This window comes from Opisthocomus hoazin, chromosome Z, assembly GCF_030867145.1.
Source record: "Opisthocomus hoazin isolate bOpiHoa1 chromosome Z, bOpiHoa1.hap1, whole genome shotgun sequence".
NCBI classification, from domain to species: Eukaryota; Metazoa; Chordata; class Aves; order Opisthocomiformes; family Opisthocomidae; genus Opisthocomus; species Opisthocomus hoazin.
In genome coordinates this window covers 75,775,956-75,795,910 of record NC_134454.1, presented here as the reverse complement: position 1 = coordinate 75,795,910, position 19,955 = coordinate 75,775,956, and the positions used below count along the sequence as shown (strand labels likewise).

Below are 19,955 nucleotides of genomic sequence, written 5' to 3'. Positions count from 1 at the left end.
GGCACAAACTGAAGCATAGGAAGTTCCGTTTGAACATGAGGAAGAACTTCTTCACTCTGAGGGTGACGGAGCCCTGGAACAGGCTGCCCAGAGGGGCTGTGGAGTCTGCTTCTCTGGAGATATTCAAAACCTGCCTGTACAAGGTCCTGTGCAGCCTGCTGTAGGTGACACTGCTTTGGCAGGGGGGTTGGACTAGATGATCCACAGAAGTCCCTTCCAATCCCTAATATTCTGTGATTGTGTGATTCTGTGATTGCCTTTCTGGCTATGCCACAGCTAGTCTGTATCAGACAATGAAGGAGAGAAAAACTGAGTGCTTGGAAAGTATAATGGCCTTAAACAGCCAGTTTGGTGAATAAATATATGGCAAATATTTACTGATGTGACAAGACATAAAACTCATGCTGCTTTGTTTGTTTTTGTATTTTCAGCATTTAATACGTGTAAATGTGTAGTACGTCTCTGATGCATAGTTGTTTCTATATTAAAATATGAGTAAATGGCAGGCAGAGTTTTGGGTTTATGCCCCAAATGAATTAAATCTAGGCTCCGGTCTGGTGAAAAACAGGGAGAGGACAAGAACTTTGGAGGCTCAGTTCAGACCCAGATCTAAAATAAGCAGATGGTGTCAGAAGTTAAGAACCTAATAGGATAAACTCATCCCTTCACCATTTCAAGGTAGTTTAAATTTACATTAACCTTCGTGTATTTCTTAAGAATATCCTAAAGAACAAACCTCACCAACTCCGCAGGGAAACTAGAGTTTCCATGACTTTTGCTGCCGAGTTTGCTGGGCAGCCTGAACTTCCTTCCTGACCTGTTCAGATACACACTGGCTGTTACAGAATCACAGAATCACAGAATGTTCGGGGTTGGAAGTGACCTCGGTGGGTCATCTAGTCCAACCCCCCTGCCGAAGCAGGGTCACCTACAGCAGGCTGCACAGGACCTCGTCCACGTAGGTCTTGAATATCTCCGGAGAAGGAGACTCCACAACCTCCCTGGGCAGCCTGTGCCAGTGCTCCGTCACCCTCAGAGGGAAGAAATTCTTCCTCATGTTCAAATGGAACTTCCTGTGCTTCAGTTTGTGCCCATTGTCCCTTGTCCTGTCGCTGGGCACCACTGAAAAGAGTTTGGATCCATCCTCCTGACACCCACCCTCAAGATATTTATAAGCATTTATAAGGTACCCTCTCAGCCTTCTCTTCTTCAGGCTGAACAAGCCCAGCTCCCTCAGCCTTTCCTCATAGCAGAGATGCTCCAGTCCCCTCATCATCCTCGTAGCCCTCAGCTGGACTGTCTCCAGTAGCTCCTCATCTTTCTTGAACTGGGGAGCCCAGAACTGGCCCAGAACTGTTGGGACAGTTTTTCACATGGATAAAGCTGCTTTAAGTATGTGTTGTAGACTCCTCTGGTTCTCACTTACCACCCTCTGTGCAATCAGAAACAGGTCTGTCCAAGACACTCTACTTAGTTAAGCCAGAGGGAAACAACGTATGTGGAAGAGTTATGACTTTAGATGACACATTGTAATATGCACTCCATGCACATCTATGACATTTTGTAAGTGATAAATGAAATAATAAATGTAAACAGCCATTATATTGCAAGGTAGTTAATTATTTGGTTTTTTACCAGTTAGACAATTATTTATCATAATGCTTAGTAGAAGCAACAAATATACACATTCAGGAAACTTTACTGTTTTCTAATTAAATTATAATAAGATACAAATGACTGTGATTTGCTTGTTATTGATATAAAACTAAACATGACCTGTTTAGTTTATAAAAGTTTGCTGCTTTTAAGTGACATTTACGAGTTTTGTATTTGTAAACTGCTAAGTAATCGTCCTTCTATTTTCCATAAATTTATGAAGTTGCTACAGTCAGTTAAAAGATCCTCACTTCTATATTTCTTTATCTCACATGCATAGACTGGTATAACTCATAGTCAGTATCTCTTGTTGGAATTAATATCAGTATGGTAAAATAGGTAGAATGACCTTGGCATACAAAGAGGACCTTAAAGGGTCACTTCTTTCAAGAGGAACCTATGAAAAATTCCTGACAAAAATCTGTAGTGGATTATGGACAAATTGACACAATGCCACATACTCAGAATTTGTCTTTTAAAAAGTTGCAGATTATTAAGGAAAAAAAAGAGGAAGAATAACAAAATTTTTGAGGCTTTAGTTAAAGAGAGAAAAATCCATTCTTCATGATTATGAAAATGTACAGATTCCTAATTTCCTAAACTGAACCCTACACAGTCATCATAAAAAGAACTATAAAGATGTAAAACATCCCATTCCATCATAGATTCCTCCATTTGTATACGTCAAACTCAAAAGACTTCTTCACTGGTTTTATTTTAATCTTATTCTGGACTAAATGTGCCCGCATATGGAGCTATTCTGGAAAATGCTATAAATCTACGTGCTCCTTTTATCCCAAATATTTTTCAAGTGAAGACGAGCCCCAAGGCAAAGACATGGCTTTTTCCCCCCCATGCATCACAGTGGGAAAGCCTGGTAACCCCACTGGCCAGACTCCTATGCTCTCCAGTCTCTCCGTGTGCTCACTTAACTGCCCACAGAGAAAGGCTTCCTCACTTTTACCAAATAGTTTTGGGACAAGCATCTTGCTTTAGCTCCTTCCACAGCAAAACGCTTCCTCGGTGATTTATTGTAAGAGCAGGCGTTGAAAATAATATTAGGGTTCTGTTTTTTACTATGAATGAACAATGGTAGAGATACCTGCAAGAAACACTTTCTTTCATCATAAGACTTTATGTGCCAACTATGAAATTTATCCAAACAATGAAGTCACGTTACACTGGACCTCCAAAACCTGAAAGGGGGGCTATGGCCATGCTTGAACATTTGGTGCTTTACATTCAATCTACTTTCATCTTTTCAAAGAAAAGGGCTGATTCAATTTCAGCACTTGCAAATCTGATGTGACATGCTGGTGTAATGGAGTTGCAAGCTGAATTGAGTCAACCCTTCGGGATGCAGAGCTTTTAGAGGGGTCTGGGTACACAGAAGTACGAGAGAGTGTTTCTCCTGCCTGCCCAGGACATCATTCCTCGCATTCCTGTTCCTGTATGCACAGACAGGGGCCATGTGTTGCCTCTTGGAGAAGAGATATCAGGGAAAAGCTCTGTGCTCTGTGTTGTATCCCTTTGCTTCCCAGAGTAAGAAACTATGTGGACTGGAGCCTGAACCCCTCCTGTAGCTACAGTATGGGAGAAAGGATGGAATATTTGACCTGAACACAGGTCTACTATATGCAAATTCGTGTGCTGGCTTAGCGTCTTCCCTGGTGGAGTACATTCAGCAGATAACGATGGAAAACTGCCTCCACCACCACTAGACTCGTGGGTTTATGGCCTTCCGAAAGATGGTGTCTTAGTCCTTACCAACAACTATATACAACCACTGGTGAACTAGGCGCGTAATGCGTAGTTTACAGATCTATGCACTCTCGATGGCAAAAAAGTCTCATCGCTGGCACAGGGATGGCTCCGAGGCTGGGTCCAATCCCACACCACTGATTAAAGCTGAATCCAGACAAAACAAGTTTCAGGTGAGGACAAGAAGAAGGAACTGGATGAGCAGGCCCCTGTGGTGTGTCACTAGTGACAGCTGTGCTCCTCTAGCAGAGTCCTCCATGACAGATGTAATTTTTTCACCTGTAAGAGGATGATATATCTCAGAAACTGGTCTGGGACTGGCAAATGAGTCCTTCCCAAAACTCAGCAGTGTCAGAAATACGTGGTACACTTCACTCGTCTTGCCTTCTCCCATATCAATGACCAGCAAGGCGTACATTTATCTTGTAACCCTAAATTCTAATTCTAGATTCTCCACTAAAATTCTTCTCCCTCTGGAGAGAGGTTGCAATATCAAATGTGTGCCAAGTGTTATTCGTGTTAATCAGTATGCTGCTGGAAGACAACCTGGGACTACGCCAATGAGGAGAGCGTAAAAACCTCACCAGTGAGAATGCCACTGGGATTCGTTCTGCTATTTAGAAGGAATTCAGTGGGCTTGTGGTGGATTACCTTTGCTGGTAGGATTTCCAAGAAGAGCACCTGTCCATACACCCAGAACTGAATATCCCACTCCATCCTAGCAGAAGGCAAGTTTCCATCTTGCATGGCTGCAGAGATAATCTTCCAAAACTGTAACTAAGATTACAAAATCAGTCTGAATCTTGCAAGTGCCTGAAACTCAGCAGTATGAACTTTTGTGGTCCAATCAATTTGGCCTCCATATGTCCAACTACTACTTAATCACAGATGACTTCTGGTAGATGGGTGTATGTGAGAGAGAGAGTACAAACTACAGTGGCTAATGTGAGTGCTGCCAGAAAAGAAAGTTCGAGCAGAGAAGGCATAGAGGAGTGAAAGAAGGAAGGAAGGAGATCAAGGAAGAAGAAAAGCAGAAGTAGTAATGTATTTGATGACAGCAGACTGCACAAATAACAATTGCTTGGACCATATTTAAAGGACAGACTTAAGCTTTTCTCCAACCGTGGCCGTAATATTTCTGCCCTCTTCTACGGATGAGTGAGCAGTCCCATGGGACTTGTGGACACATGTGGAGTCCAGAGTTCATGCTCTTCCTTGCAACTGCAGTTTCACGACGTACTGCAGTCCCTGACCCCGCTGGGAATTCCTGCCGTGGGCCCTGCACTTCTCCCGCACGTACTGCACATCCTCCGGCACTGCAAAGGCAGGCTGACAGGGGTGTGAGAAGGGCACCACTGGCATCTCAAATGCACCAGCAGAACTGCTCCTCGTCTCTGATTCCTGCAGCCTCGAGCATGGTCTCCTGAAGTGAGTGATGCTCTGCGGGGATCGCTCCGAAACTCGCCTGCTGCTCTTTGTAAAGGGACCGGGTCTCTGCCTCCTTGCCTTGTCCCTCAGGGACACAGGGCTGCCCTCTCCACCGTCTCCTGCGAGGACTTTGATTTCCCCCTCCAACTTCTTCCTGAGAGACCTGCAGCGCTTTTACAGGATATGGGCTCCAACTTCCTCTGATCTTCTGTCCGAAAGGAGTTCATCACCATTTCCTTGTCTCCTCTGGTACCCGGAAAAGGTACAGCTTTCCTTATTTTCCCACCTCAGCATTGTTCCCGCAGAGAGGCAGCTTTTCTTCTGATCTCCTCCTGTGTTTTTTCCCCACATGCCATAAAATTACAGCCTGGAACTCACTGAACAGAGTGTCAGTGTTATGAATTTAATAAAATTCAAAAAGAGACTGTATAAACATAAGTAATTTATATGGACATCAAAACCATTCAAAGTTCTCAAAGTGAACAGCAAAACAAACAAATGGCTCTCATTTCCAAAACAAAGCCCACAAAAACCCTCCAGACGTAACAACTCTGATGTTCCAGGGTTTGAACTGATCTCTAAGTAACCGAGATTAGGATGAGACCTAAAGCAGAGGGCAGATAATCCCGCATCTGCCTAATACGAAGTTTCTTGCACCCTCCTCCGGCTGTTAAATTTCAAAGAGGGCATACGGGACCAAGCAGATCTGGTCTTTCGTCCCACCGGTGCTGTGTTGCTCTGAAGGGGTGCTTTGGGCTTCGTCTTGCTCATCCTCGCTGTTTTTTCGTGGGGTCCCCAGACCCCGCGGCCGCCCCTTGCCCCCCCCCCCCCCCCAGCGCTCCCCATCCCCTCTAATCTCCACAGGGGTTTCTATATTAGTCCGAGTGGCGGGACAGGTCTCACCCTCCATCTGGGGGGATTAAACTCGGTTTATCCTCTTAACTTAGCAACAACTTCCTCGCCGAACACCCCTCCCTGGCTGCGCCTTCCCCCGGCGCCCGGCCGCCGCTTCAGCCCCGTCCCTGCCGGGGAAGGCAGTGAAAAAAAGCAGAAGCCGCCCACCCGAGCGTCCCTGCCGCGATGCCCCCCTGGGGGGAGGCGCCGCCGAGCTGGGGCCCCGCAGGGCGGTAGGGAGCGGGGACATCCCCCTGCCCGCCCCGGGGGAGAGCGCAGGCATGGGCAGGGGGTTCCCGCTGAGGAGGGGCCGACACGCGGCCGGGGGGTCCCCCCCCGTGTCCGCCCGCCGGCACAGGGAGGGAGGGAGGGGGTCACCCTCCGCGGGACGCCGCGACCCCTCCGCCGGGGCCGGGCCGGGGGGAGGTGCCGAGCCGTGCCCCGCGCCGCCGCGGTAATCCCATCACGGGGCCGGACCCGGCCTCCCCCACCCTTCCCGTCCCTCCCGTCCCTCCCGGCGCGGGTGCGAGCCCCGCCGCTCCGCTCCCCGCTCCCCGCTCGGCTGCCGCCCTGAGGGGGCGCGCGGCGGCGGAGCCCCTCGCCCGCGGCCACCGGCCCCGACCCACCCCGGCTCGGCCGGCGGCGGGGGATCGCGGCGCAGATGGAGCTGCCGGGCCGCCGCCGCCGCCGCCTCGCCTGGCTGCCGCTGCTCCTCGCTTCGTGCCTCGGCTGCGCGGCGGCGGCGCGGAGGAGCGTCCCCCGCCGGCAAGGTAGGGCGGGCGGCGGGGCGCGGGTGGGAGCCGCCCTGCCCGCAGCCCGGAAAAGTTTCGCGTCCCTTCAGAAGTGGCGTTTGTCGCGGGCACGGCGGGGGGGCGACGGGACGGGACGCGCCGGGGCTCGGGGGTTGCTCCGCCGGCCGCTCCCGGGGCGGCTGCCGGCGTGGAAGGAACTCGTCCGTGGGCTGCGCGGCGGGGGGCGGCCGGGGTGCCGCTGCCCGCCCTTCCCTGCCGGCCCCCGCTGTGTCCTCCCGCCGCGGGTGGGCGAGGGTGCCCGGGCGAGGGCGGGGAGCGCCCGGCGGGGAGCGGCGCGGTCGCGGGATCGGCGTGCGGTGCCCACGGGCTCACTCCAGTCACGGACCGAGACCCGACGGCTGCTTCTGCCGTGGAAGGAGCCGGGAGGGGTTTGCATCCGTTTTTCCCGGAGCCCGTAGCGAGCGGTGCTGCTCCTCGGGAGCCCGCTGAGCCCCTGTGCCGGTCAGAGGCTCCCTCTCGGGACGGCGGTGCGTCGGCCGTCGGGTTTGTGTGCGTGGTAGGAGGTAATGCACGGCACAGGGCGGCAAATGTGGAAGGGAAGTGGCTGGGGAAGCAATAATTTTATCAGAAAATACAGTTGTCCTGTACCAAGCGTGATGCGGGGGTGCGTCGAAGTCCCGCTTCTGGCTGAGGGTTAGCTGCGACCCGCGGGAGGGTGCCCGCGGCTGTGGCGGGGTTTTGCGCCTGACCGAGGTGGGACGCGGTCCTCGGTGGCTGGAAGTTACGAACCTGGACTCTGGGCAGCTGTTCAGCCCCTGCCGCCTGCGGTGCGGGAAACGGCGGGCAGCGAGTTGGGGCACGGCGCGTGGTGAAGCTGGACATTCTGCGTGCTCAATCAAAAAACTGCAGTACTGAGGGGAAACGCTGATGCGCAAGACTGTCTCAAACTCTGGGACTATCCTGGAGTCTCTGAGGTCAACACCGATATTTGTCACTGGGTTCACCGGGACCAGATCAACGGAAAATGTAACAAGCTTGGTGAATTTTGCCTCCGCTGACAAAGCGTTTGCAGGATCAGACCCTTCTTGTATATATTCCATAGCGTTAAAAGATTTGTTCTGCTGTTGTTTAGGATCAGTATTGTGCATTTGCTTGCTCCTGTGAGAAAAAAACAATTACCAGTACAGTCGGAAACTTAATACTTAAATACAGCCTGAGCTTAAAGCCCTTACTGGACAGATGGCTAATTTTACTGGTCTGACCTTGTCTCTTAGGGATCTAGTCCCATGATCCTTGGTTATCATAATAGCTACCATTAAGTACTTGAGGAAATTAGGCAGACAGTAGTTGTATATGAGATGATTAGTAGCTTGCATTAAAATACTAGATATGTGAAGCTGGGGATGGAAATGTGTAATTAAAGATTCTGCTGCCGTACTGGTGTACGTGTTTCCCCTAATCATGGCAGAATGTGCATTAAATTAAAACAGTTTAAAGCTTGGAAACAAATTGTTTGTAGTGTTGTGGAGAAGATTAATTAATACGCTAACAGTATGTTTACTTTTGTTTTACGTTCTTTTTTTATAGCTTATGTTATTTTCAGTTTCACTGACTCATTCAATCACTCTTTTTCTACTTCTTTTGCGTTATAAGAAGTAGCCAGTTTTATATGGGAACAATTTTTTCAAAATCTGTGCAAACATTTGAAAATTCACTGGTAGCAAGATTTGAAGAGGGAAATCCCCAGACAGTTTGTGTGCAGCAGTGTATGATTTAAATCCCATCTGCATTCTGCCAAGGGCTGTTGGAATTGCAGGCTTCCGAGAATCCCGCAGCTGGGTCCCAACTGTGAAATGTTGCTGTCAAAACACTGAGAACAGGTATAGTTCCAGGTAGCTCACATCTCCGCCTTGTTCTGCTGCATATCACATGCAGGGCGGTGAAGAGCGGAAAGGAGTATCATTTATGCACACAAACGAAAGTAGTGGGTGAAGAAGAGAGAAGATAGTGAAAAGCTCTTTAAGATTTTTTTCCTTTCACTTTGCCCTTTTAATAGCAATGGAAGTGAGACTTGTGCAGAAATTGTAACTGAGGTGAAAGCAGATGTTATATTGAGAGAGAAGTGATAAAAGTTCATCTTCAATAACAGGAGCTGTCCAGGAGGTTCTGTGGGTCAAAAGAAAAAAGATAGTCACATGCATCTCAGTTTTTCCAAGTTTTTTGTTCAGGCTCAGCTTACAAAGATCGAGTTTGTCATCCCCAAGAAGCAACAGAGTGACAACTCTGTATGCGAGGTTGAAAATAAAGTGTATAGTAAAATGGCCACAAATACAACTTCTTACATTAAACTTCAGGGAAAAATAACTGTCACGCTCAAATTCAAAACATGGCGATGACTGCTAAACTCGTTTGAACATTTATTTACAGTTCCATGATACATTTGCTGGAGACAAGGAAGTGGGATGACAGACACTTCGGGAAGGGCTTAAGACAAATCCTTAGACACCGTGTGGGGAATAACATTGTCGGGAAAAGAATTAGGCTGGGATGCTCTAAATCTTGTACTTGCAGAAGTTGGCACTCGTGCTGCTGCTTTCACACGGTTTTCTTGCTTTTGCCTTCTGCAAAGACACAGGTTTTCACCACTTGCAAGTTTCAGTCAACTGTTTGATGGCTGGAAAGCCTGAACCTGGGCCCCAATGTGCAATGCTGCTACTAATATAAACACAATAATATTGAAATGTAATGATTCTATGATTTTAGAGGATTATAGGGGAAAAAGTCGACCACTTAGCCGATTTCCTATCGATATTCATGGCACAAACTTGTTGCTCTATATTGCATTGCTACTTTTTTACTAACAGTGTAAAGTTTCAGTGCCCTGCAGAATATTAGAACTGCTGAGTTGGTCTGCACGGGGAGGATAAAATATTCCTATCTAATGCTTAGGAATCTGTTTTTTTCTTTTTAATATATATTATACTTGCCAACTAATATAAACAAAGAATTGAGCTTGTATTGTATCTATTTCCCAGATGTCCGTAATGGTAGACGTCACTGGCTTTGTGTGTAAATGCTGGAGGAATCAGACCGGTTAAAGTCTGAAGACTTTGCAAGAGTGTAGCACTCAATATAAGGGCCAGATTTTTGAAAGAGCACAGATCCCTGGTCAGCACTGGAGTAGATGACTTTTTTTTCCAAAGAACTTGGCACTGCGATACTCAAATTCTTCAGAAAATCTGGCTATAGTAAGAGCTACTGGATATGGAACACTTCTGAAAGTCTAGACCTATTTTGGTATCAAAATAAGCCAAACTACCCTGAAAATCAGGTCTACAGATAAGGAAAATGTGTCGGTCTTAGAGAAAAAAAGTGCTTATTTGAGTTTTTAAATATTACAGGTTTTTTGGAACAATAGGATGAGTTGTAATTCACTCATAATAAATCCCACGTGTAAAGCATGCAGGCGTGAGGTTGATCTGCTGCTCACGTGAAGTGTTGGAAAAAAGGAATGAGTCTGAAGCCAAATGATTCCTAATGCGAGAGCTGCAGAGCTGGCAGGGGTGGTGTGTATCTGTGAGCTAAAACTAATAAAGAACATGTGAATAATTTATTTGGGGGAACATGAATATCATTCTTTTATTGTTTCAGACATAGACCAAAGCACAGGCCATCGCACTACACTGTTTGATGTCTTCAATGCCAAGAAAATCAACCAAGCATGAATTATATATGTATTTGTTGTTTATCGTATTTGCGTAGAAGTTGTGTGACATTTTCATTTTGATGGGACTTGCTTTTGTAGCTCTGGGGTCTATACTCTGGTAAATCCTGCTAGTGCTGATCAATCTCATCACCACCTCGTGCAGACACAAGCGTTCCCCTAACACCCTCTGGGGCACGAAGGGGAATGCACTGAATTATTTCACTTCAGAGTGTAACTTAGTATGTCACTGTTAATTACTCATTTTGAAGTATGTTTTCTGATTTTAGTTAGTCTTACTCACAGCGAAACTGTTGTGTCTTTTCTGTCCCAAAATTGCTATCTTCCTCTGTAAAAGGAAACTTCTGGTAAATGTTTTTCTTGGGCACGATTTTGCCGATGTCCCCTCTAAAACTACTATACAGACTTACATCAGTGTTCATAAAGGTAAAATTAGACAAGAAATTTTTTTAAATTGGTGGAATTATACCTGTACCAGATATTGGGGATCCCAGTGATGCTTTGGAGAAGAGGGGTTGTTCTGGAGTTAAGGCACTAGAGTGAGCCTTGGGAAATCCTTCTGTCCTGAGGCTGTCACAGACTTGCTTTGAGGATTTTCCAGTCCTTCCAAGGCCAGATTTTCAGTTTTCAAAATGGGATAAGAGTGATTTTGTGGTTTTATCCTTTTCCAGCCATGCACGTTAGACAGTAACAGGACTTCTGTAGGGTGCTCAGCACAGCTGCACCCCAATTTTAGTCAAGGCTGCTGGGCCTCCATATCTTCCAGTGTGCCTTGGAGATAAAAACACCCTCTTTTTCTCTGGCCGATACACAGTGACACAGGACTAGGCAGGGCACAGCACTGCGTACTGTGTGCAGCTCGTTAGGAGTGAGCACATCTGACAATCGTATTCAGCTTCTTAAACTTAATGGCAGGGATTCTGAGTGTCGGTCACCCAAAAGACATCCTGAGGAGCAGGAGAGTACCCTGTTGTCTTAAAACGGAAAATTTCAGGGGATAAGTTCTCTTCAGTGCCCCACAAACTCATCAGTCAGCTGAGAATATACTTCGGAGTTTCCCATTCCTCAAATCACACTTATACTGGGACTCAACCTTGTGCCTGATTCTGCTTGTATCCCTTTAATGTGGTCTTACTCAAAAGAAAAACTAAAAAAAGGAGGTGGCTAATGTTTTTGCTTCATGATGTAGACTCAAAACAGGACTGGTAGGGCCTTCTCACAGCTTTTCTGCCACAGTGAATTGAAACACTAAAATAAATGCTTATAGAAAGTTTTTCTTGTCTTAAAAAGCTATTAAAATATATCAAAGATGCCTGTAATCTAAGTAAATTACCATGAAGAGGCAATTTACTGACTTTATTATTTCATATACTGAAGAGTGTACAATTTGGTGCCGTATTTATTGGTGAATGTGCCACAGTGGTCTGTGGTCATGTAATAAAAGACTTTCTAAACCGCAGGCACACAAGAGATGATGATAGCTATGTTATCTTGCATAAAATTTCCTAATGGTTTTTGTGCAAACAACTGATCTATCTAAAAAAACCTACAAACAAAACCCAAAACCTGTTCTTCATAATTCCAGCTGAAATACTTTGGGGTGAGAATAGGCAAGATGTGATTTCCTTTTGTTTTTTTATTTTTAGTGAAGATGCTTACACATGAAACCCAAATTAGTTATTTTGTATAATATGAACATCTAAACCACAGCAAAAGATGAACATTGTATTTTCAGACTTTTCAGAGTTGCTGAGCTGAGAACAAACACAGCTGAACTAATCTTTGAGAGTAACTGCTTCAAGAGCGCATAAGCCACTGAAAATTGGAGGCTTAGGGGGAAAAAGCTCCATCACAACCAGGTAACTAACTCAAACCTAGGTAATGATATGGTGTGTGATGATCCATAAAACTCTCCAGATGAGGGTTGTATAGCCTGAAATACACCAAGTTCGTACCAGTTGTTCTACGAAGTGCAGTCTAACTTCACCCAGGAGTAAGGACTATTCTTGAGGAAAGCTCAGGATATTGGCCTCCAATGAGAGAGAAATCCACACAGTATTGACCCAGGGAGCCTTTTATCCAAAAGAAAGAGGACAGCTATGCGGCCATGGGAGAAACCCTTTCTTCTTTTGGTGACTTGCTGGCCATGTGGTTGGATAGTCAAAATGCACCGGCTTTGTTTTCTTAGAAAGATATTTCATTCAAGCATTGCCAAAAGTTATCCTGGATAATTTTTAGAGCTAGAAGAGGTAAACCATGTGCAGAAGCCAACATGTTCTGTGTCTGGCTTTGAGTGTATCACCAAGTGGTGATAGGGTGTCTTTCCACTTACGTATATTAACCTTGTAGTTAATAAGTACTTTTTAACTTACAGTGCAGATAGCAGTCATGTTAAGAGCAGTTCTTCTGAGTGGACACCATGCAGTTTGAGTTTCCCTGTGTCCTCAGAGGGTAGTCAGACTGGTGTAGCACAAAAAGATCTCCAAGTCTGGAAGAATCCCAAGCCAGATTATTCTTCACACCTCTCCTGACTTTTAAAGTCATTTAAAGTTGCTTGCACCTGTGAAAATGATGGTACAGTCAAATATCAACACCTGTGTACATTTGGAACTTGCGATTTGAATCGTCTTTCTAAAATGAGGGGAAATGAGCATCTTGTGAATGTTGAGCATGCTGCTTTCAAATACAGAAGTAATTTGGATTCTTCTGATGTGTCAGAGCCATTATTGCACATATAAAGTTTTAAACCAAGACTGGCTTTGCATTGCTGAGCTCAAAAATCTTGTGAAAAAAAATCCTGAGGGCAAAGATTATAGAGAATTTTGCTCAAGTTAAATTCTTCCATTCATGAGAAATTTCGACTAGAAGATCATTTTAGGAAAAAAACATGAACAAAGCTTGCCAAACTGCAAATAATGGGAATTAAGTGTCAAAACTTTTGTGGTTTAATCAGAGATAGCAGAAGCCAGAATCTATTACTTGGAACAGAAATGTGAGCTCTCTTTCATATTCTGCTTTCAAGATAATCACAGGAGAAAGCAACATGATTCTAAAAATAAGCAGGCTTTTTATGAACGTGACTATTTACAGAGATCGTGGCATTGCAGTTGGTACTCTAGCCATGCACGGAGACCAACGTCCTGGTGGAGTTTTAGTTGCTGTTCCTGTTTCAAGACATTCCCATTCCAACATGAATCGCTTGCATGCAGGTTGCTACTGTTTTCATCTTCATCTAACAGTCACAGCGGCAGCACCATGGTGTGGTGAACTACGCAGTCAAGAATTGCATCTCTCTCTGTGTATGTGATAAAGGGCGTAGCAGGCTGAGATGAGAGCGTTCAAGCCGTTTACCTCGGTGGAGTTGTAAGACAAAGTGATCATAGAGAGGATGGAAGAAGAAACCTACAGAACATAAGGGTTTTTTTCAGTCACTTCTGGACAGAGAACTAGACAGCACCTAAAATGGGCAGAAAGGGGAAAAGAGCGAGCCAAGGGAAGGGTATGGCTTGCATGGTGAGGCAGCCCTGGTGGGGACTGGAGCCAAAGGGTTGGACTCTGCAGGCTGCAGAAGCCAAGGTGCTGGTGGAGCAGGGAATGCTTTGAGAGGATTAGGGAGTATTAGATACTAGCTTTGTGGACCTCATAACTGCATGGGTCATTTGGTGTTTGTTCCGTTACGTGTTTGGTCTTTATGCTGAGATAGATTTCCATATCTCATTGTCTCTTGCAGCAAAGAAGGTTTTGTCCCTCCCAGTCATTCTCCCAGGTTTCACATCCAGCTGCTTGTTACTGACTTTTTGGATATGCAGCCCTGTCCCGCACAAAGTTAGTGCAGGGATTCAGGTTTAAAAAACACATCTATTTCAGTAGCTTAATAGAGACAAAGAATTTCCTCTGTGGTTTTCACTGATAATACTGGTGAATGGAGAGGCTTGCTAACTGCAGAAGATAGTGAAATTATCCCATTTCTTACGGAGGAATGGAGTTGGAGGAGAATTTCTTGTTCCTTGAGAAGATGTCAGATTTCCTCCCTGACCTGGCCTTCAGCAGCCGTTAATGAAACCACAGTTGCAGTTGAGCTGGTTTCTCCAGTGGGGTCAGGATCACTGTGCAGTGGCAGCTGTGGTGGATGTGCCCTTGCAGCAAAAAGGCCAGCAGCACCCTGGGCTGCATTAGGAGGAGTGCTGCCAGCAGGTTGAGGCAGGTGTTTCTTTCTCTCTACTGAGTGCAGGTGAGTCACATCTGGAGTACTGGCTCCAGTTCTGGGATACCCAGTACAAGAGGAGACATGGACATACTGAAGCGAGTCCAGCAAAGGGCCACAAAGATGATTAAAGGAGTGGAACACCTCTGGTATGGGGAGAGGCTAAGAGCAACAGTTGAGCCTGAAGAGTAAGCAACTTTGGGGGATCTTATCAATGCATATAAATATCTGATGGTGGGAGTAATGGAGATGGAGCCAGGCTCTTCTCAGTGGTGCCCTGTGACAGGACCAGAGGCAATGGGCACAAGCTGAAACACAGGAAATTCCGTTTAGACATAAGAAAAAACTTCTGTGAGGGTGGCTGAGCACTTGCCCAGAGAGGTTGTGGAGTCTCTGACCTTGGAGGTACTGAAAACTCATGAGGCAAAGTCTTGAGCAACCCGCTACAGTTGAGGCTGCTCTGAGCAGGGGTTTGCACTAGGTGATCTCCAGAGGTGCCTTCCAACGGCACCATCTCTGTGATTTTGCAGAGTGTCACAAGTATCTCTTGGAAATGTTTATTTCTGCTCTCATGTTTAGCTTCCTTTGAGCTGTCCTCCATCCTGTCATGCACTGATGACACCAACTGGACCAACGGCTCTGCTTGCTACAAACAAGCCTGTGTTTGCTTTAGTTGCGATCAGTGCAAAGATCTTCAGTAGGAGGTTGCTACTGTTTGAGGTGGTGTAGCCATGTGAGGCCTGTGCCAAAACCTCAGGGACAACCAACTCACACATTTATTTTTGTGGTACTCTCTGGGGTGTGACCAGATTGTTTGCGTCCACCAACAACGAGCTTCAAGACAATTACTCAGGACTTGTAGGGATTGTGGGAACCCAAGACGCTGCGTGTCCTGTCCTCACCCTGCACATTAGTTGCTTGTCGCATGGTCAGCATTGTCCTCTTTATACTTTGATCTTTTTGTGTGTGTGTGTGTGTGTGTGTGTGTCCATAATACACGTATGATTGTCAGGTTTTTCTCTTGGACCACTTTTCCAGGAGCTCCCTTTGAATTTTGTTTCTTACACCAAGTAAGATATTTCTTCAAGAGCTCAGTTTTGTATTGTGTATCAGCGAGAGAGAAATTTGTTGTAGATAAAGCAAAGAGATTAAGAGACATCAAGGAGAACATTTTTCAAGTAGCGTAAACAATTTTGCCATGGTTCCCGTTGGATGTAATAAGGTTTGGGTAGCAAACATCTGAAAAATATACCCTTAAGTGGTATTGACTGATGGAGAAAGAAATTCTCAAGTTATTTATTTGGCATTTTGTACAGTTTAACTGGCCTTTTTATTTATATATATAAGTAAAAAAATCTAGATAATGAAGCTGTATTTTTTGAGAATAAATACAAAATCTTTCCTATGTGGTTCTCTTACATATTTTAGCCGTGTTATAAATGCTCAGAAAATGTGACAGGCTGACATTTATCCTTATTTTTATAATTTCATTTCATAACAGCAATAGCCTGCTTAGAAGAGTTGGTTTTCACCAACAATGCCTAAGACTCAGCTATTAACTTTAAGCACTGTGTGGTCAGCTTTGTTAATCTTTTCCTGTTTCTGCTTCCGACAATGTTTGGAGAGCCGTGTTTTCTGGAGCTCGTCCGATGTTTGTACTTCCTAGCACCTCAGACATGTAACCCTTGAGACAAAAGAGAACAACCTTTTTTTTTCTGGTGGAAGTAGGTTGAATTCTCTCACATGATGTTCAAAATTATGCAATAGGGGAGGGAGAAGCCCTGGGGTAGGCAGACGGAGGGAAGTGCCTGGAGGGAGCGGGATGGAGGAGCAGGGAGGTGGCAGGGCAGGAGAAGGCGTGAGAGCTTTCCCTTACTGCTGGCAGTGAGATGTGGCTTTTGCTCAGTGGTGGGATGAAGCTACACCTCTGGATGACACAGTTCTTCTTGGGTGCAGAGTTTCCCCTGCAGCTCGCTGGGCCTGCCTCGTGCGGGCAGCATGTGCAGTCCTGCTGGGGTGCCTGGATGGAAAGCTGCTGCTGCCCGTCACTGAGTGCCTCTTTAATTGACTGCTGCTCCCGGTGTAGAAAACCATGGAGGGAGATGGGGTTGGAGGGGATGCCGGGTGATGCTGTCGGCGTGCTGGTTCTTATCCAGCCTGTCGTACTGATCATTAAGGTCTATTGCAGAGACATGCTATCGTGCTGTTGCTTGAAATCAGCTACTTTCTAATGCTTAGGTTAAACCTCCCAGGCACTTTATTGTCAAAGTTATTTGAAAGCCGGTGAAGTAGCTGATGCGAAGGCAGGCAGCAGCAGGGCAGGCAGGGCCCTGGCAGCAGGCTGGACACATCCGCAGGGACAGAGCAGGTCTGAGTCCAGCCAGGAAATCGCAGAGCAGGAAAAGTGTTGAGCTTTTTATTCAAGCAGCCTGTGGGCTGGAGCAGAGAGAGGTCAACCTCAGTGCCACCCTTTTCCCGGGAACAGGGACCTGGCTACCATTTTCATCTGCTAGGAGACACTAGGAATTAGGACAGCCATGCCCCAGCACTGGGGCTTCGACAGCCAAAGCACAAGCCTGGTTTTAGGGGGAGGAGCACTAGAATTAGACTCAGGCTTCCAGGAATGTACCTGAGGTTATGCAGGTGGAGTGTCTTGGTGGGGCTTTTTTATAGGCATCTATGCTGCATTTATACTGGAAGGAGAAAGCACTTCCATTAGGAGAAATATTTCACCAAGTTATGTCAGGTGCAGGGACAGTGTATGCAGGTATGCACTTGTGTTAATCAGACTAGCTTCTGATCAGTAATTATTAAAAACACAAGCCTGTAAGAGTGATCCAGAGATTGCCCTGTCTGTTCCTCTTGACAAAGGCAGGACAGGTATAAACTAGACCTTTGCTCAGAGATAATGGTGTCTCCTGCTTTTAATAGCCTTCAGCACCAGGAATTTCCCAAAAGCGATTCTGGTGCATAACCATCTACAGCTAGAAGGTTTTTTTCTATATCTAGTTCTTAAAAAAATTATTTAAAAAATCAGTTTCTGCTTTTCTGTCTCATACCTGGAAGTCACTGTGCACTGTGCAGAGCTCACCTCCTCTCTCCTTGCCTTCTCTGTGCAGTCAGAGCCTTCCCGGGAGCAGAGCCGTGCTCTGGGTAGGAGCGCGGGGAGGGGAATGGGGCTTCCCACCTCTGCCCTTCTCTTCCGTGATCTGCAGGGCCAAGGCAAAACAGGAAAAGCTGTGACAATGTCAGCACTGACATTGTGCCTGTTCGTTTTTAATGGGATTTGCTGTCTTGCACTGTAGCTGAAGTTCTGAGCTTTGCCTCCTTCATTCCTCTGCCTTGGACTATAGATACCCTGATGACTAAGGTGTATCTGGGACAGATAACAGATGCCATACACTTCATCAGAAAATGGTCATGTGGGTCCAAGCCTGCTATTATTGTGATGTTCAGGGTTTTTTTTTTCATTGTGCTTATTACAGTATTTTTAAAGGACTAACTGTGATCAGGTTAGTCTCTCTAAAGGCTTGTACACTGCTGTCTTTGTCAAAAGCCGTGATGCCTCTACAGGGCGATACTACCTGCAGTGTCTGCTTCGGTGCTCACTGTGGCAGTGTGCAGGTGGCCCAGTGGGTTACCTTGTGTTGAGATCTAGTGCACAAGCAGTGGTAGATGTCTCATTCAGAGCAATGACTATCAAAATTTCTCAGTTTTTTGATGTTTTCCATGTTGATGTTGCTACTCAGGGCATCACAAGCAGGACCAGGAGAGAGCGGCTGAGATTTTCCAGTTTCAAGTCATCATCCGTTAAAGTTGTTGCGGCTGGGAGATTCTTGCTCTCTTACGTTCTGCTGCTGGGCAGTGGGAGCTGGAAAACGCTTCAAAGGGATGGAAAGATGGCACATTTTTTTCATTTAGGATTTCCTGACCTTTTTCGGTTTGTCATGCTGTCTTCATTCCACTGTGGTGTTTGCATAACCTCATTCAGTCTGTAAGAAGAAGGAAAGCAGGAGAAGACCCTACCACTGCTCGTTGTTTTACAGATGAGAATTTCACCAGTATTTCAGTGAGAGAGTGAATGGGCCATAACACACTTTGTTTCACCTCCGGAAGTGGACAGACTTTTTGTGGAAAACAACTTTTTCAGTGATAAAATGCTATTTCAATGAAGTCGGTGAACTGAATTAAATGGTGTTTAAAAGAAAATAATTCCAAAGGAATTTCTCTTTCTGGAAAATCTTTTGTTCTGAAAACTTCAATTTAGAATTAGTTTGAAATGTCTTTCATGAGGTTTTTATACCTATTTACTTGTATTTTGACATGTTAGTGGTGACAGCTGGCATTTCATCAACAAATTTCTCTTGTTTCATGGGACACAAGTAGGAGATACATCAGCCTGGAAAATAAGGAGTCCTTCAGTCAGTACCTCTTAGCTGTTACCCACAGAGATTTAAAAGTAAGATAGTGAAATGGTTATGTCATTTTGTTGACCTATGCCCTATCTTTAATAGTAGTACAGATTATGTAGTATAAAGATTTTCATTTTTCAGACCACAGACTAGTAAAGATGAAATGAACTGTTTGTTTTCCTTTAAATGAATTACCATATTATTGCATGTGGATTACATTGGTTATATTATATGTATAATATTTCAGTACCTGTAAGTACCTGTAACTGCCTGCATGCTTTGAAACAATATAAATGTCTAAAAAGGAAAGAGAAGATGAAATGCAAAATATAATTAAAATTCTAAAATAAAATATTCCAAACCCATTCCTTTCAGATATTCCATTCATGAATAGTTTAAAAAAATATTGTTTTCAGTCAGTATTATTTTAATCTAATACAAAATTTAAATAAATTTTGAAATTTCCTGTAAAATAGAAGTACGAACTGTGATGAGCTTTATCCAGCTCATCCAAAGTACTTCAGATGTGAAGCTCATGAACATAATTTTGAAGTTGAGTTTTTTACCATAACCATTCATCACTGTAGTCAATTCTTGACTGGAAGGAGGAAGGAACTTGCCTGTGTCTGCAGTAACAGTTTTCTTGCAGCAGCTGGAGGAAAGAATTGAGCTAAAGTGGTTGCTCGTGAGCTCTGGGTGAGGCAAGCGTGGTTAGGCTGGAAGCAGTGGGTTAATTTGAAGTGTTCACATCAGCTACTCAAGCTAACTCTGCTTTAAGAATGCGAGGGTAGACGTGGAAGTGACATCTCTGCTCGTGTATTCAGTGATGGGAAGGAGCATCCCGAGGCACTGGTACATCATAGACTGTCACAGGCAGGGAAGGGGACTGTGCCCAGGACGCACTTTGCCTGTGGCCACCCTGATGGTAGCCTGTGGGTGTTTAATATATGGGCCGAGGCTGTTACATGCGACAGTGGGAGCTGCAATGGAAATGACAATTCTGTTGATGAGATAAGTTTTTTTTACCGTGCTTAATTTGAGTCGCTTTTGTGAAGAAAAAATTTAAATAATGGTAATTATTTAAAAATGGTAAAATTAACTACAGTTTAGGGAGAGGGCTCGTG

The 19,955-nt window shown here is 45.3% G+C and overlaps 1 protein-coding gene across 2 annotated transcripts in view; it reads left to right on the top strand.

The window, feature by feature from the left end:
* The window catches only part of EGFLAM (EGF like, fibronectin type III and laminin G domains), a 107,938-nt gene that overhangs the window by 24,329 nt on the left and 63,654 nt on the right, over positions 1–19,955 (top strand). Inside the window, exon 1 of one of the 2 annotated variants that reach the window (XM_075410913.1) lies at positions 6,401–6,509. The exons of the other annotated variant lie outside the window; for it this stretch is intronic. Within the exon in view, the coding sequence (XP_075267028.1) occupies positions 6,401–6,509 (109 nt within the window). Of the gene's footprint in view, positions 1–6,400; positions 6,510–19,955 lie in introns of those variants that run through there. 2 annotated transcript variants of the gene reach the window in all.